Below are 17,107 nucleotides of genomic sequence, written 5' to 3'. Positions count from 1 at the left end.
CTTTCCCTAACAAAGGCCCTTTTTGCTCCTCCATAATTTATCCCTGAACATGAAAAGGTAACACAGGAACCAAGTTTAAAACTCCTCTGAAAGTCTCTTTAACAAAGTACAAAGGACCTAACATGATCACGTTAAAATATTCTCCCCAGACTTCAGCATCCACGTTGCCGAAACAGATGCCTTAAACAGCTCACTATGCCGACTGTGTTCCTCATCAGCTGCCATGCTGAACAGCTCATGCTTGGAAATTCGGGGGCTATTTCTGTTTGGTTTAAGATCTGCCTTAATTTTGAATGGGGACTACCTGCACTGCAGCAATCAGCCCCTTGATCCGCAATTCCCTTGTGCGTTCTCGGCACTTGCAATTGAGTCACACTGTCCCTGTCTTACACTATTGTGTTATAAAGAAGAACTGCCACAGCTGCGTCCCTAGGATCTTTTCTGCAAATAAGTTAATTAGCTGCAGTGGAGGGAGAAAAATATGTTCCAATGTTCATTAGTTATTTAACAACACAAGTTGTGTTTTCCAATATTAATAACGTGTTCTGGATAAAGGCCATTGCCAAAATACCAGCCATAAATGGCACTGTTTGCTATCTTCAGCTAGAAGCACTTTATATTTCTAAACAGCTCATCATTAAGGTGCTGACCCAGCAGAAGAGCCAGATCAGAAACTGGGTGACCCGTGTTAAGCACAGGCTTAGGCACTCCTGAAGTCAAGGAGACCAAAATACAAGCCCAGCGCACAGGGTGAAGCAGAGATGAGCATAGCCATAGGTGAAAGCCTGCCAAAGAACCCAGCCCCCTCCTCTTTGGATGGAGCCTATGGCACAACCTAAGGGACACCCATAGCATAAGGTCTAAGAAAGGGACCAATCCATCAGGCTGATGGATGCTGACCTCCATCTCCTTGGTCTTCTAAGAAAGCATAAAAGCAAACATGCACTTTTCAGAGCATTTCTACAGCGTGGTACAGAGCAATGTTTCAATGCGTTTCTACCATGCGATACGGTCAAAGATTTCTACAGCAAGACACTTGCAAAAAACACCCAGAGTCATGGCCTCCCCCATCACAGCACTCCTGATGGAAAGGAAGAATTTCCCCCAGCCAATTTGTGTCCTGCTACACAGGGAATGATGACTATTACTATTATTTTTAACCCAGGTAGTGTATCTGTAAAAATTATTTGTTTCACAGTTATTAATCCTCTTCCATAATACCTTGTAACAAAGAATTGCAACAGTTCACATCACAGCACTTCTATGGACTTCAACGCACTGCCTTCAGCTATAACCATGTCCCTGCATTATGGCAAACAAAGCCCATACATCAAATAGCCCATTGTTAGTGCCATACACTAAATCATACATCATTGCCAGAGCTTACAGAAAACACTACCAGAACAGTGCTCTGGGGTTACTGTTTCTCTTACCCTAACATTTTGGCTGACTTCTTCAGATAGGAATATATACAATACAGAAAGTGACCTGTGAACAATGGAATAAAGAACCTCCAACTTTTACAGACTCCAACTTGGTATCTGTCTGCTGGAGTCTGTAACCAGGAATCAAAAGAATGAAGCTGGCTTTAATTCACAGCTAAATTATTTCTGTGCAAAACTGTTCACAAGCAATTCCTACTTCAGAATGAAAGTCATCTACTTCCATTTTAATTAAAATCAGCATGGGTTTTGGGTTTAGTTCTTTCCACAGAGAAAGTCCACGGGGTGACTTGCATCAGAACAGCAACAAGGCTGAACTAAAATCAATTTAGTTATTTTGGCTTAAGTTTGAGACAGTCAATGCCTGAGAAGCCTGTAAAAAATTATATAGTTTCCACACAGTGCACAGAATTCCCCTCTGAAAGGCTTAAAATGCAGCATAGCCAGATGTACTATGGATACAAGCCTTGGCCATAGGCAAGATAAACGACTTCCTTGCATTGACAGCAGCCAAATGACATTTTACAAGAAGCAGCTCAGTGTCCTTTGAGACAGGGGTCCTTATTCTGTATCTGATTTTGTCAGCAGCCACAGTTACTGAATGTGGTGCGCCTGGGTGCCCCACATGTTGCAACGAACACGTGAACTCCAGGTGAGTCCTGAAGGTGTCCCAAAACACCACCAGCACACTGGACCAACCTGCAAGCCAAGTATGCAATTAAGTCTGTTTTACCTGATGTCTCAAGGACAGAAAACTACTGACTGGAGGGGAGCTGGTTTGCACTGAACAGATTGAAGATGATCTTGTTTGCCCAACAGGGCCTGCTTTTTCTTCATGTTTCATCATCGTTTCTGAAATAAGTGTGTCTCTTCCCTGCTCCTTCCCAGCCAGATGACACAGTCGGCTTGTTATCTTAGCAGCAAGGTCAGTTCAAAGAAAACACAAAGCTCTTCCGGCCGTTCCAGTCTGTTTCACCATTCAAACACTTTCTGCTCAGCATGTGGGAGCAAAGCAGTGAACGGAGGAAAATCTCAGCTCCAGCGAAGACGAGTTTTGCCACAGACTCAGCGGGAACAAAATTATTCTCTATGCTCTTCCTTGGCCAACCACACACACTTCAGACCTCAGCACGCTTCCGATCCTCAAACCGACCTAACCACGTCCCTCAGAGTGATGCTCCTGCCCCGTGTTTGCGTTCTGACTACACTGGTCCACAGGTATTAAGGTCAGCCCAGCCCTTGTTAGTCTCTCCTTGTTTTGCATCTGTCATGCTGCTGTTGTAATTAATCTTAATTAGTCACCACCACTAACACAGCTTGTGACATTCAGCCATCAACAACACACTCCCAAATCTCACACAGGCTTTTTAATCCAACCTGGCTGTCCACCCACACTGCAGGTCTCACAAAAACTGAATCCTTCAAAAAACAATGCAGAAACAAACCTGCTAAGAGAAGATTTATGGCAAAATTTCAAATAATATCATTCATGCTCTGTTGTTTAGTTCTATTTTTCAAAAAGATGGAATAATATGATTGTTTAGGAATAAACCTACTGCAGTGTTATTTATGTACCAGTAACAGATACAACCAAAGAAAGGAAATATATTGTTTCAATTTTCCAACACAAGACAGACTTTATATTGCTTTGTTGATCCTAAACCACAAACAATTGCTTCAGGACAAGAGACAGAAGCAACACAAAGACTTTTACTGCCCTACTATGAAAACCTGCTTGAAGAGCAACATCCTGAGTAACAGCATACGGTTTCACCTGGAGGCACAGAAAGAGCTCCATAATCAAAGTGCTCCTTGGAGCAGAAGATGAAGCTGAGCATATACAACCTAAAACTTTTATGCATTCCCCAGCAGAAGGTCATGTTCAGCCATCATCCACAGGCCACCAGACTCACGTGAACAGGTCAGGTTTCAGCCACAAATTAGCACTGTCAACTCAGAGCACGACTTCTGAGCCATTAGCGCCTGGTAGAAATCACCAACCAAGCGAAAACTGAAATGGGCCTAAAGGCAACACGGTGTAGAAGGCCCGGCAGGTGAGAGCATTACAGACACCAGGGATCACACCCAAAACATCTCCATTTACGCTTAAGTGAAACAGTTATGTGGCATGATCCGCTGCCTGATGCGGCCGCAGAAACCCTTCCCTGTAGGACCGCTGGGAAATCCTCCTCTGCTGCCGTCAAAACCAGTGAAGAGTGAAATGTTTCTAACAAATGCAAGAGGAACGAATGGGCTGTACCGCAGGATGGCAGGAGGGAGAGCAAGCCTCCTCAAGTCACTGAAACATTGAACAGACATTTTGTTCTAACAAATGACATTGCCTGCGTTCCCCTTGCTGCACAGGCTAGGCATGGGTAGGATCAGCTCATTACTTACCGTGTAAAGCTCATTGGTGACTTTCAGGAGTTCTTCATGCATCTGTAAGCCAATCTCCTTACTCTGGAAGACAAAAAGAAGAAGAGCTAAGACTGTTAAGCTCACAATGTGCATTTCTGAAAGGAAAATACGTTTTGGAGGGAAGAGTAAAACTGTGTGCCTTCCAACTACGCCATGTATATGCATCTTAACCCTTGCCTCCAAGCCGTCCGCAGGTGTGGACAGTACTGCGGTAGCACTGCCCTCCCAGAAGCACGTCCTCAGCTGCGCTCAGCAGCAGAAGCGCGTTGCCCTCGAGGCCCTGCGCAGGTCGAGCACTGGCAGCAGCAGCCAGACGCTCAGCCCCCGCTCTGAACGCTCCCAGCACGCCGTGGCTCCAGAGGACCTCACACCACTCGAGGGGCATCAAACTCCAGAGACAGGCAGGAGACGTGGAAAGGGGGAATGAGGTCCCTGCAAATGCCCAGTTCAAACTCGGGAAGAAGAAATGAGGTGACGGGTTTTTCCCCGACTAGCTGATCAGAGGTACGCTGAAGGTCTCCAGTGCTGCCAGAGCACTGGTACGGGACACCATGGCACCAGCAGAAGGAACAAAGTCTGGGGACGCTGGAGAGCTGGTAGGACAGGGATGCAGCGAATTGTTCTTCTCCTCTTTTCTTAAACCAAGTGACGGACCTGATCCTCACAAAGCCAAAAGTACTTGTTCCCAGCCCTTCCACCCCTGTGCTCGAGGAGATCCTGTTAATCCCCAGCAAAGGCTTTCACACCCGTCCCACAGAGAACAAAACCACAGCAACCTCTCTCATGCCTGTAGGGTTTTTCTTTCCTCCTCTCAGCTGACAACGGAGTAGGTGGACCTCGGCAGCACAACTGGCTTCAGGTAATGCCCATCTCAAACACCCTCTGCCCCCTCGGAGATCTGCCCTCTCCTGGCTCCCCTGCCAAACACGAGACTTGCCATTCTTTGCTCTGCAGTGGAGCTAACAGAACCGTGTACATTTTAATTCTAGATATTATTTTCAAGAACAAAACAGCCCCACAGCAGGAGAAATGCCCCAGGCGCCTTATTTACACCACTTTAGAAATCCTGTCTAATATCCTTCCTGCTATGGGAGCTGAAAAAACAGCATCAACAGGGCTGCCAATCCACACCTGGGCTCCATTTTTTCCACTTCTAAACATTAAAACCAAAATACAGATGGCTTCCTCTTCCAATCTGCCTGTGACAGTGAAGTTTAAAAGTAAACTGGCTTTTTGATTTCCTTTAATTTTCTACAAATCCTTAACAAAATAAAATGCGTGATTATAAACATGAACACAGTACAGCAAATCCTCATTCTATTTCAGAATTGCTGCATTTTTGTTTGAGACCGATATTTGCCCGTGGATCACCCAACCTGGGTTTCAGAGACCATGATGAGGAACATCACACAATTTAATTTATTTATCCTGCAAACACACAGGGATGAATCTAGAATTATAGACAATATTGCTTTGCCCTTCCACTGGCAGTATTTCTCTCCAGCCCACAGTCACTTCACTGTGTGGATCTCACACGTAAAGCCCTCCCCCATTTTGGGGACTTGTTTCACATTAAGACTGGCAGAGTGCACAAGAGCTGGGCCTGCTCCATAGCTAGAAGTGTTTTATTACTTGACTTTGCCTATTTTTCAGCAAAAGCTGCGTTACTGACTGTGGGTAAGTGGCTGTTGCGTTCTCCACACTGAGCTGGCTGTGTAACTTAAATTCTACATTAACTCCCCTGTGTAACTTAAATTATATAATAAACATTTGTGGGTACACAAATTGCTTAGATTTGCATTCACCAGTCATACAGTATCACCTGTCAATCTATCCTGATTTGATAGATTCAGTGAAGACACCTGCTGCTGGACTTGCAATTTCCAATCAACTTCAGTATTTCAGAACAAAGATTATCAGGGCTTCCTAGCCCAAGCACTTCAGGTTTTAGTTTTACCTTGATCATGACCCTCCCTCCCCAATTTGTCTTCAGTAGCTCATTTTCACTATTCTGACCTGAGTGAACCAAAATATCTCTCAAAAAGAACATGTTATTACAAAATAGCTACACCACAGTTATATAATAAAGTTTCCAATTTCACAACCACAACAGCCAAAGTTCAGCAAGCTTAGGAGAAAGCTCACTGCGAGTGTACAAACTCATGGCATCTTCCTCCCTCCACCCCCCTGTCTGCTGAAATCCTATTACCAGTTTGTTTTTTCACTTTTCTTGCCAGGCAGGGTGAAACAGATCCAGTCGCCTACCTCCTACAGCACGAGCATGGCAATTCACGGGAGAGGCCACAACTTGGGGAGCTGCTGAACATTTAAGCTTGGCTGCAGATCAAGTCAACTCCTACTCAGAAATCCAGTGGTTGGATGCTAGTGTAGATGTGCATGCACTGCTTTCCTGCCTCCCTTGTAATTACACCCCAAATCTCTCTGCGGAATCTTCTTGGCTAGGAAACATTTATTATGGCTTGAAGATGTGTTTAAACTAAGTATAGACACCCCACCCCCCAAAAAAAACAAACCCAGAAAACCGAGCAGTTTCTTTCAGATTTCCTCAAATAACTCCATGCATTTTTGTGCACGCAGTCAGGGAAAACAACATCCCGTCAGCTTCTTGGCTGGGTGGCTAAAGAAGCCCACGACACAGAGAGGTCTTCTAATTAAAGCTAACTGGACAACCTACATACTTGAAAAGTTTAACCTTAGATTATCAGAACTTTGAATTGAATGCAAAGAGCAAAGCAAGGAATCTAAAGAGTAAAAGCACTCTGCATTCAGTGAACATCCAGTAATTATAGTTTATCTGTGAATTAGCACCAGGGTATTTGGAAGAGTCCCATATTCAGAAGCGTGACTGATGCACGCTGCTCCCATTCTTACACGCGCAAGGTGCCAAGAAGATGCCAATTACCAGAAGGTGCTAAGTACCCCCAGCCATCTGGAAACCTTGTCTGCTGGAAACCCCAGTCCCTCTCCCCTCCCCACCAACACCAGCAGTCACTAGCTGATCTTGAAAATCTCACTGTGGCTTGCTAATAAGCAACGGAGCTATTAAAATCATGCATCCCTCCCAGATACATCCAGAATATGAGTTATTTAATTCAGGGTCTACAAATTGGGGTCTTGGACCCCAGAGGCCCCAAGCCTGCAGGAGTTCGGAGTCACACGTAACCCCTCCAGCTGACCCTGCTGTCACGAGTCAAAGCCCAGGCCCCGCACCAAGCCTTCCCAAAGCAGAGGGAGGACGACGGGCTTGTGGTAGGAGCAATGGCCCAAAGTCAGCTGCAGCTCTTGCCTCTGCCCCAGATTTCCTGTGCGGCGGAGGGGAAGTCCGCAAAGCCGTAATTTTCAAAACTAATTTTAGACTCCTAAATAGAGCAACAAAAAATGGCTCAGTTGTCAGCAGTGTGTTGGTCCCATGAGTCACACTGACCTGGGGGGACCACAGGTGGGTACTAATTTAAAACTCATTTGCTTATAGATGCTGTACACCAAACACCCTGCATCCTGTTGCTGGAGACCAAAGTGGTCTCCAGCATTGTCAAAAGTCTCCCAGCATCCGAGAGGGCAGCATCCAACCTTGTGATGCTGGAGCCTCTTCCAAATGCAGGCAAGTGAGAAGCTGAAGGACTCGTCTCTCCTCCAAGTTTGCTGCCTCCCCTTTTTATCACAGAGAAACTACATTTGTGTGTTTATGAGGGACAATGCCAAAATGTCATTCCAGTCCCCTGGTACCATCCACAAAACCCAAACTTCAACTTAGCTGCTTGCTTTATGCCTTCCATTCCTACTAAAAAACACAGTTGCTTGCCGGGATAGCAATGGCTTCAGTTCAGCAGGTTTGTTAAAATTCCTGTCGCTGCAGACAAAGTAAGGGGAAGAAGCAACACAGACTACTGGCAACAAAAAACGGTTATTTTAAAGACAAAGAAAAAAACTCCCTTCCAGACAGACACCACTTCTTCATTAAATCTCCATCCAGGACACTGCAGTATGGGGCATAATTAAATTCACTGTCACGGAACGTAATTAAATCTCACACTGGGGAATAACGCAGCACGGTTACTTTGGACATAGCAATGCTCCTTCTCAAACATGTAATTTCCTGTATTCCATACTTGGAAGCAGCAGCAAACTTCTTACCTTCTGCCACAGCAGGAGGAAAAAGGAGAGAGAACACCTGCCTGGCCAAGGGGGCCAGTGGTGCATCCCTCACCCAGGGTTTGCCTCTGCCAGGAGGATGTGCTGTGAAATTTCATGGTGACAGAGACTCACTCCGACAACAGATCAAGTCAGATCTCTGCAGTGACATATCTTAGCATCTCCATTTATTGCCTGCCTATTAGCAACATTAACACATTTGCCTTGATAATCTCCTCCAGCGCCAGGAACGTGACTCACACGGGAAGCTCCAGGGAAATTTGCCCAATTGAGTTTTCTCCCTCTACTTTCCTCATTAGCAGGGCTTGCCTGTGTGCCGGAGCAGGCAGGGAGGCTGGCTGTCCATTTCAATTTCACAGGCTACGCTGCAGACCAGGGATGCTCGGACGGAGGACGCTGGTCCCCTGCGCTGCCTGCAGAGCTCCCCGACCTACCTGCAGGTCCCTGCCGCAGCACTCCTTTGCAGAAGCTCCGTAATACCCTTAAATATCTGCACAGCTCTGCAGTAGTCGCTGATGGGACACCATTCGTCACCCAAGTGAGCAGCACTCCGTCTCCAGGTCCTACATTTCCCAGGAAAGCTTCTGCTGGGAAAGAGGAGACAATACCACAGAGGCCACACTCTCCCTGCTTTTCACATTTGCAACCCAAGCTCACCTTACCACATCTACCTCAACGTCAGTGTCAAGGGCTGACAGCAAGCAGGGGAAATACCTCGAACCCCAGCCCACCTCCAGAGCCAGTCCCAGTGGCAGCCGTGCTGAAGAACCAGGAAGAGCTGGAGAGTCAAACTCAACTTCCACTCTTGAGTTCCTGCAGCTCTGTAACCCTCACCCAAACCACCCGCCTTTCAAGCCCTGCGTGACACCAGGGGGGACTGCGAGGAGGAGCTGCAGGCTGAGCCACCGCTGAAACGAAGCCATCCAGAGCCACTCTGAACTGCATTATGCCCTGGGCTCTTCAAAGCAGTCTCCGCTCAGAAAGCATCCTCTGGCTTGGTCTGCCCCTCCCGGCGCTTGTGGATGCTTTTCTGATGGAAAACATCTTGGGCATCAACCGTGAGACCCGGCATGCCGAGGTAAACAAAATGAGAGAAACAGCAAAGGTTTTCATGGCATGCACTGGCCCCAGCCTGGCATCTGCAAGGTCACACCTGCAGCTGAGCTACCCATGCGTGCTGCAAAGAACCAGGACAGCCAAAACTCACCCCATCCCAAGGCAGGCATTAGCACAGACCAGGGGGCATTTCAGACATGCCCAACTCTCCACATGAGTCCAGAGAACCAACTCAAATACATGGCTGAAGTCTGAAGGTGAAGAAGATGCACTCCATCTGTCATGTCTTGTACCAAGAGATTCAAAACAGTGGACGTGAGGATTTCTTGGCCCATTTTTAACCATGCTGACCATGCAGCCCAAAGGCACCTCCAACTATCTAACCAGCAACACCGTGGCATTTCTGTGGCAAAGATCCATGTTTCTCTTTCAGCCTGGATACACAGCTCCTGGTCTCCAGATGATGTTGTGCCCAACTCAAAAATCTCTCTGCAGAAATTTATTACCCTGCTTTGGAGAACAGTAGTTTCTGTGCAGCAAGAAGCCATACCTGCTAGAGGACAATTGCCCTCTGTCACTGCAACTATAACCAGTCGGTGCAACAAGTAAATGACGTCATTACTGGGTCTTTTTATAAAAAAGCTGGGACACATTTAAAATCCCCATGGGCTCCTCCTTCACTGTAAGAGCCACCAGCAGCACAGCCCCCAGCCTCAGTATTGCCAATGAAAGATGTTTGTCTTGGGTCTCTAGGCTCCAGCAAACTCCCACTATGAAAACTGCCATATATATATATATATATATATATATACACACACACACACACACACATATTGCGGCTTCAGGTTAGAGGGTCACAGAAGCAGGGCCAGGTGTCAGGAAAACACCCAATCTACACTGCTATTCCTGCCCTGACATCATCCACACCAATGGGATGCAGTTGGAGCCCTCAATTATAGCAATACGTTAAATACTGGATTCTGAAGCATTTCCAGGAGAAGAAAGATGCACAGTTTGTTTAATTGCTGGGATAAAATACAAGGCAGGGGGGCAGCAGGGTTCGGGGGCGATGGTGTTGGATGATAGCTGTGTAAAATTACATGGCTTCAGTGCATAGGGGTTCAGCTGAAAAACTTGAGTTCAGGGGGCGAGCCAAATCGTACCCTCAAGGGGCCAGATCGCCAAAGACAGGAACTTCTGTATTCCACATCTGGGAAGGGCAGAAAAGGAAGGGGAAGAAAGAAAACAAACAACTGGATGGGAACAACTGCCCATTTTGTAACAAAAGAACTATCAAAGTCCAAATACAGATTTGACTCACATTTTGTAAATGGTCCCTGCTCTTACAAATATCAATTACAAGCATCTCCACACTCTTCCTCGAGACCAGCTTTGGATGAATCCCACAGTTCAATATATTTTTTTCTGCAGGTATTCAAGAAGGAGACAAGTTTCCACAGTTATAACTGGGATTCTTTTGGATGCGATTCAAAAATACTTGAAAGGCCAGCAGAAGGGCTGTGGATTGCTTAACTGACATCTATCACTGTGCTTAAACACACGTGATGCCAAGACTGTCTACAGACTCTCCTGAAGACAGGCAGGCTTCTTCTCTCCAGAGTTCTCCAAGCCTCTGTTCCCAAATTCACACTATCCGTGATGATCCTGGGGGACATGGCACTGTCACAGAGCAAAGCAACCCCTGCCAGCTCCCGTCCCCAGACGATGCCTTCTGTGCCCCGACCCAGGGGCCAGGTCCTGCCAGCCAGACCCCTCGGGTTACCCACTGCGTTGGGCTTGCAGTCCTTCACCCTCGCACCGCTGCTGCCTGATCCCATCCCAACTGAGCGTGCCTCATTAAGTATTGATGCAAGTGTCATAACACAGAGATGCTCTGTCACTTGATGCCACCAAGCACAGTGGCAGTCTGTATGTGTTGGGAGGGAAAGAGCAGAAAAAAAACCCAACAAGATTCAAGATGCGAGCATGCCATGGATTTGCAGGGGTTTAATGATGTTTTCTGCTCTGTTCCCAGCAGTTCCCAACTTTTGATTTCTTTTCTGACTGCTAGCAAGCGCTGAGCTGGCATGCTCAGAGCCTGATGCTTTAACCCCACCATCCCATCCAAAATTTAGGGCAGAGCCCAGTCTTATGCACCCGAGTTGGAAAGCTGCTCTTCCTTATGTGCATCACTTAACATTTATCTACATATGATTCTATGCACTACTTTATTACCAAATTACTTAGGAACATACATAGTCACAAAAATGTACTCAATATGCACATAAATATACGTACGTGTGCATTAAAGGCACTGCTGCATATATTTTATATAAACATACACTTATTTAAAAGTTGTTGCTTCTGTATTTAATTCCTCTATCTGCCAATTTCAGGAATTCAATCCCCATCTCTTTCTTGTATTTTCATTATAAGCTTTACCCATTTCCCTTCTTGGCTTTGCTGGGCTTTTTCTAACTATGGTTTAGGGCCTATAGTTTTATTTTTTTATTTTCAATAGTTTTATTTTCAATTATTCTAGTTTTCTGTTCTCCTGGGATTCCAAACTATTTCCGCATATCAGGACCACTTTACTAACAAATTCTCCTTCCTGCAAAAACATATATACTTTCAGTAAATAATGTTTCATAGGTAACATGCTATTTCCCTAAGTACAAAGAGTTTCTCCTTTTAGGGTATGCTGAGCTAAAGAGTCAGCTCAGCCACTGGATATATGTTGTCTGCAGTGCCTATGGACAACCGAAGTGGGTCCACTGATTTCAGTGATGTACCTTGATTCACCAACATAACATCTGGCTTTATAAATTCTCTTTGATTCTATGCTAAAATTTTCAGGAAGGAGTTTAAAATCCTGGATGCAGAAAATATCTCATTTCTACCTCATCAAAACCCCAAATGCTATCATCACCACCCCAAGAAGCTATCCCTTGCTGAGTCCCCCGCGGACTTCTGCAACTTGCAGTTCAACTCAACTCCCCGAGGGCTGCAGTCTCCTCACTTTCAAAGCTAACAAAGTTGCCACTAATTAAGCCAAAAACGAAGTGATCCACAAGCAGAAGATGCCAAGCTCCCCAACGCAAGTGTCACCAGCCTTAGCTGAGCCTCCACAGAAGAACCACCAACCTGCAGCTCACCCTGCAGCCCAGACAGGAGCTCCTCAGCTCTGGAGAGATCACAGCTTCCCCCGGCAGCAGAGCAGCCGGCCTCGAGTACCGCTGCAATTCAGAGGAGCAACTGCGGCCACAAACGCCCTGCAAAGCTGTCCTGTCACCAAACACAGCCACAGCAGGGACCCCAGCTTGGACCACAGCCTGCAAAACCAGATTTGCCAATGGTTGAAGAAATGTGATCTAGCTTCTCCTCTATCTTTGATAATCAACTTATACTTCCCGTAAGCCCTGCTGCTGAGGCCAGCGCAAGGCGTCACTGACCTCGGCTGAGGCAAGGTCAGACCTGGAGCTGGCTCAGTTAAACGTCTCCAACTCAAACACTAAAAACTCAATCCCCACTAGGTCCTACTTCCCTCTCTCTTGGATTTGGGTAAGCCAAAAGGCTTTCTGGCCGGCCACGGCAAGAGGCGTGCCCGAGCGATGCATGGCCAAACGCCAGGGACCGTACCCTGCTGGTCAGCAGGAGGGCAAAACACTTGGGTGGAGATGAACAAAACCCAATGGCCCAATTTACTGATGGATGACCCCCGCTGCTGCCAAGCGCATCCAGGGGAGCCGAGGGGAGAAGCAGCTCAGCACCCAGCATCTTTCTTGGCAGATTACCACCACACTGATCAACTGCTTCTTAGTTATGCGCATCCTCGTACCCCAGATATTACATCCCTGCTTCTTTGCTGAGATTGTTTACATTTACATAAAGAAAGCACAACGCACAAAACCTTCCAGCTCTTCCACGTACCCGCAGCATGTCACAACCCATTAATAAATTCTAGATGGGAGGAATTAAAAGTGACATCTCTGGAAAAAAAATGTTACCCTAATTTACCATCAAAGAGCAATCTACAACAAAACCAAACAGCTGAACCACAACTGCAGATGCCTTTAACCCTTCTGGAGCTGGTTCATTTGCCCAACGATCCTGTACAGTACAGTCCCCCCCAGGAACAGTGCTTCAAGCACTTTACTCATCATACTCGAAACCAGACTGGATAAAACAGTGGAAGATACCTCCTCCGAGCAATCTCATACCAGCTGCAAGGCTGGACTGGATATCTTAAAAAGCCTTTTACCAGGATGGTCATATTCCCACACATGTGCCTAAGGCTTCCCACAAAACACTGCTGTGAAGTGGGAAGCAGAGCCCCAGATCCCTTTTGGGCACAGTGTGCAATAGGTTAAGAAAAATAAATAACCTGAATATCCCCAAAAGTGGCAGCTTCCCTATCCACATTAAGGACTAACGATGACACAAAATAAGCCTTTTCCATGATTTAGCTGAGCATTATTTCCAGGGCCAGGTGAGTTCTGCTACAATTTAAACCTCCAGGGACAAATGCGAGTGAAATCACAAATCCCCACAACTCTATTGTAAAGCCTCCTTTTGATTAAAAGCAGGTGCTGGCTTTGGCAGGCTGCAGATGGAGTCACTGCTACCTCACCTCTCCTGGCAGAAGATGGGGGAGGGAGAAACAAGGAGCAACAATTTCTATAGAATATAAGTGTTGGGCCTTAAAAGTTGAAATCTAAATTCAAAAGAGGTGGGGGAAAGAGATGGATGAAAAGCAAACACAAAGAGATAATTCTGCTGAATGGATGAAACACTTTATCATCTTGTGCTGGTTGAGGACTGACTACAAGAAAACACTTCAAACACCCTATTTATGTCCTTGTTTGAATGTTGACTGGATTTGTCCTATGGTTCAAAGTGAGATACACCATTCACAGACCTAGGAAAGGTCAGCAGAAGTATAGTCAATATACATCTCAAAAACGGCTTCAGAGTAAAATGCAAATGGGAGGGAGATTTTGAGACAGACTTAGAACTGAACTAAGCAATATATCCCAAATCTGTCCAATTTCTGGAGGCCAGAAGGACAGGAAAAGGGATGATGTCCCATATCAGATCAGCAAATCCAAACCTGACCTTGCAGTTTAATTTCTAGGTCAGATCTATAAACTAGAGGAAACTGGCCATAAAAATATCACATTAAATTTACTCTCCAGTCAAGCTAAAATTTCAAGATAACCACCGATTTGAAGCCCTTCTCCTGTTTGGAGAGGCAGCCATCCCAGCAGGCTCACCCTGCTCACTAGCTGCAGTTCTCCAGCTACCCCTGTTGAAAACAACTGAAAAAAAAAGTAAGAAAAACATAAAAGCCATAGAGCCAGGCAAAATGTCCACCTAGCCCACCATGGTATAACTGAGGGCAGCCATTAGCGAATGCCCACAAGTGGAAGAAAAGGGCCAGCGATGCCATCGAGCATGTTCACGATGTGACAAGATGCAGGACCGTGACTCCCAAGCCCGAAGTTGTGCCAGCAGTGGGGCTGGGCAGCTTCCAATACGGAACAGTCCTTCACATCTACCTGAGGACTTGGGTTACACATCTGGCTTTCACAAACATGGTATGAGGCAACAAACGTGTAGCATTACCCATAATATTGCAAATATAATATATATAGTATTAATGATGTTAAAAAGTCTTTCCTTTTTACCTTCTCTTTCTGCCTGGTGCCTGATGACCACCCATGGCTTATGTTAGCAGGCACGACGAGGTCCTCATTTCTACTCACTTCCTACAAACTGCTGTGACTCTTCATGCTCTTACCACATTACACACTCCCCCCTCATTTTCAACTGAAGAGTCCTGGTCCACCTGACTGCAGGATTCCTACTAGTCTTTGATGATCATTTTTAATTTGGTTATCATTAATAATTCCATATCATCAGTAGACTTTGTCATCTTACTATTCATCCTTTTTCCAAATAATTTATTAGGAACTCCACTGAAATTCCTCCTTTTGTTCCCTGTCTCTTAACCAGTCATTAACCCAGAAAACAACCACTCCTTATTCTTCAACAGCTTCTTTTCTTTGAGCACTTCAGCGAGGGACCTCTTCCAAAGCCTGTAAGACACTGCAGGTACTGTGCCAACTTATTCACAGGATCACTGGCTCCTAGAAATACCTCCACTAGCTTTCTGAGGCCTGACTTCTCTTCAGAAAGACATGCTGACTCCTCTCTTGTACCTGCCTACATGCCTGTCATTCTGCGCTTTACTGAAGTTTCATCCAACAAGTCTGTTTTCAAAGTCAGATTACTGATCTGTTCTCTGAAGCTCTCCAGGAATCTTTAAAAAAAGTCATCATGTTTTCCACATTTAATTTCTCTGGCACTGACACCAGTTTAAGCATCAGGTCACACCTCACAGCTAGTCACTTGACAGTTTTATACCTCAGTTTCTTTAAAATTCTTGGATAAATATTATCTAGAAAGACTTAAGTGATAGTGTCTTGTAGAGATTTGCTCTGCAACATCTAATGGCAATTCAGTTGGATAAGGTTCCTCAGGTTGGTAACACCACCACACCACCCCAAGAAAATCTCTAGTCTAAGCTTTTCCATAATAAGTACCAAGCTAAAGAAGCCAGATGGCCTTTGGCTGTTCCTCGTAGCGTTTTTGCACCTCACCCATCTATTCCCCTTCACATCCTGCAGCAAGTTTCTTTCTTGTGATTTCAGAGAAGTTTTTGTTTGCTTTATGTCTTTAGCAAGTTGCCTCTGAGAATTTTACTTGGCCTGCCTTAGTATGGTTTTACTGTTTCACTGTCCAGAGCTCAAACTCCTCTCTAGTTTTCTCATTAAGATGTGATGTGTACTTTGTAGGAAGTCCTGTTATCTTTCTCTGCTTTTTAACAATGTTGGCTTTTCTGTATCTGTTTAGACTTTGGGAGTGGGGGCACAGTTGTGTAGAAGTCCACAATGAGCTTCTATTTTAGACTAAAATGCAAGGATGGATCCTCGCTGAGCAGAACCCTCCATCTCTACTTTGGTTACCTTTTTAAAGAGCCTGATGACATCCTCACTGATCTGTGACAGCCGAACGATGACATTGTTCATGAAGATGTCATTCAGGGTGGCGTGATCTCTGCTCTCTCGACGGGTCTGCGTCAGAACCAGGTACCAGCAGTTCACAGGGGAAAGTAGGTGCTGATCTTTCCTAGGGAAGTGCGGGGGAAAAAAAAAAAATCAAAAAGGCTGAGTGAACAAGTCAAAAAGGCACATGACTTTCAAATGAATGCTGCCAGCATATTAACAGTGCCTTCCTCCACCGCACACATCCACTAGAATCCGTCATGCCCCCAGAGGAAAGCCTGCGAGCTCCTCTTGGCTGCCTCCCCCCCCCAAAAGCCGCTGCAGCATCCAGCCAAGCACCTGGCAGCCCCTCAGCGCAGCGGCCGGAGTGCCAGCCCGCCTCTCCAGGGCAGGGCTGCGAGCACGACGGCCTTCTCCTGCCGTCCCCACCGACCCGCAGGGAGGACACCCGGCCGCAGCATCCTCCGCCGCTGCCACCCCTCACCTCCCGCTCCCTCTCCAGGGTTCCAGCGCCTGGGGCAGCGGCGCAGCTCTGCGACGGAGGAGACCGGCGCGTCACGGACTTTCCGCCAGCTCAGAGCCACATCCTTTTGGCGGATGCCATGGGGTCATCGATGCAGGTCTGGGTGCTGGCCCAGAGCCGCTGCCCCAACCGGCACGGCGGTGCGACCCGGCAGACACCCCGTGCTCAGACAGGCGGCTGCCTGCCCGCCGGCTGACCGCAGCAGCACCTCCTCTTCGGTGCAGGAAAGGTGCTTAAGTATCTCTGCCACCACAGAAGCTCCCAGTCTAAGTATTGTACACGAGGGTTTCAATCAAGCCAGGGAATTCCCATCCTTTGCCCCAAGCTGCTCTCTCCCACAGCTTCGTCCTTATTTACCAGCCTCCCACAGCTGCCGGTGGCAGGACAGAGGCTTTCTGTGCAGGGGAGATGGATGCTTTGATGCTGAC

The 17,107-nt window shown here is 46.5% G+C and overlaps 1 protein-coding gene across 6 annotated transcripts in view; it reads right to left on the bottom strand.

The window, feature by feature from the left end:
- The window catches only part of SRGAP3 (SLIT-ROBO Rho GTPase activating protein 3), a 173,692-nt gene that overhangs the window by 46,819 nt on the left and 109,766 nt on the right, over positions 1 to 17,107 (bottom strand). For all 6 annotated transcript variants that reach the window (XR_012653877.1, XM_075053399.1, XM_075053398.1 and 3 more), the window contains 2 exons: positions 16,118 to 16,280; positions 3,840 to 3,902 (listed from right to left, as the gene is read on the bottom strand). Coding sequence is in view for 5 of the 6 variants with exons in the window: in XM_075053399.1 (XP_074909500.1) it covers positions 3,840 to 3,902; positions 16,118 to 16,280 (226 nt within the window). In the remaining variant the exon portion in view is untranslated. The remainder of the gene's footprint in view (positions 1 to 3,839; positions 3,903 to 16,117; positions 16,281 to 17,107) is intronic.

Source organism: Buteo buteo, chromosome 21 (genome assembly GCF_964188355.1).
Source record: "Buteo buteo chromosome 21, bButBut1.hap1.1, whole genome shotgun sequence".
Taxonomy (NCBI): domain Eukaryota; kingdom Metazoa; phylum Chordata; class Aves; order Accipitriformes; family Accipitridae; genus Buteo; species Buteo buteo.
The sequence above is the reverse complement of the archived record's forward strand: the minus strand, read 5'-3'. Positions and strand labels throughout refer to the sequence as shown.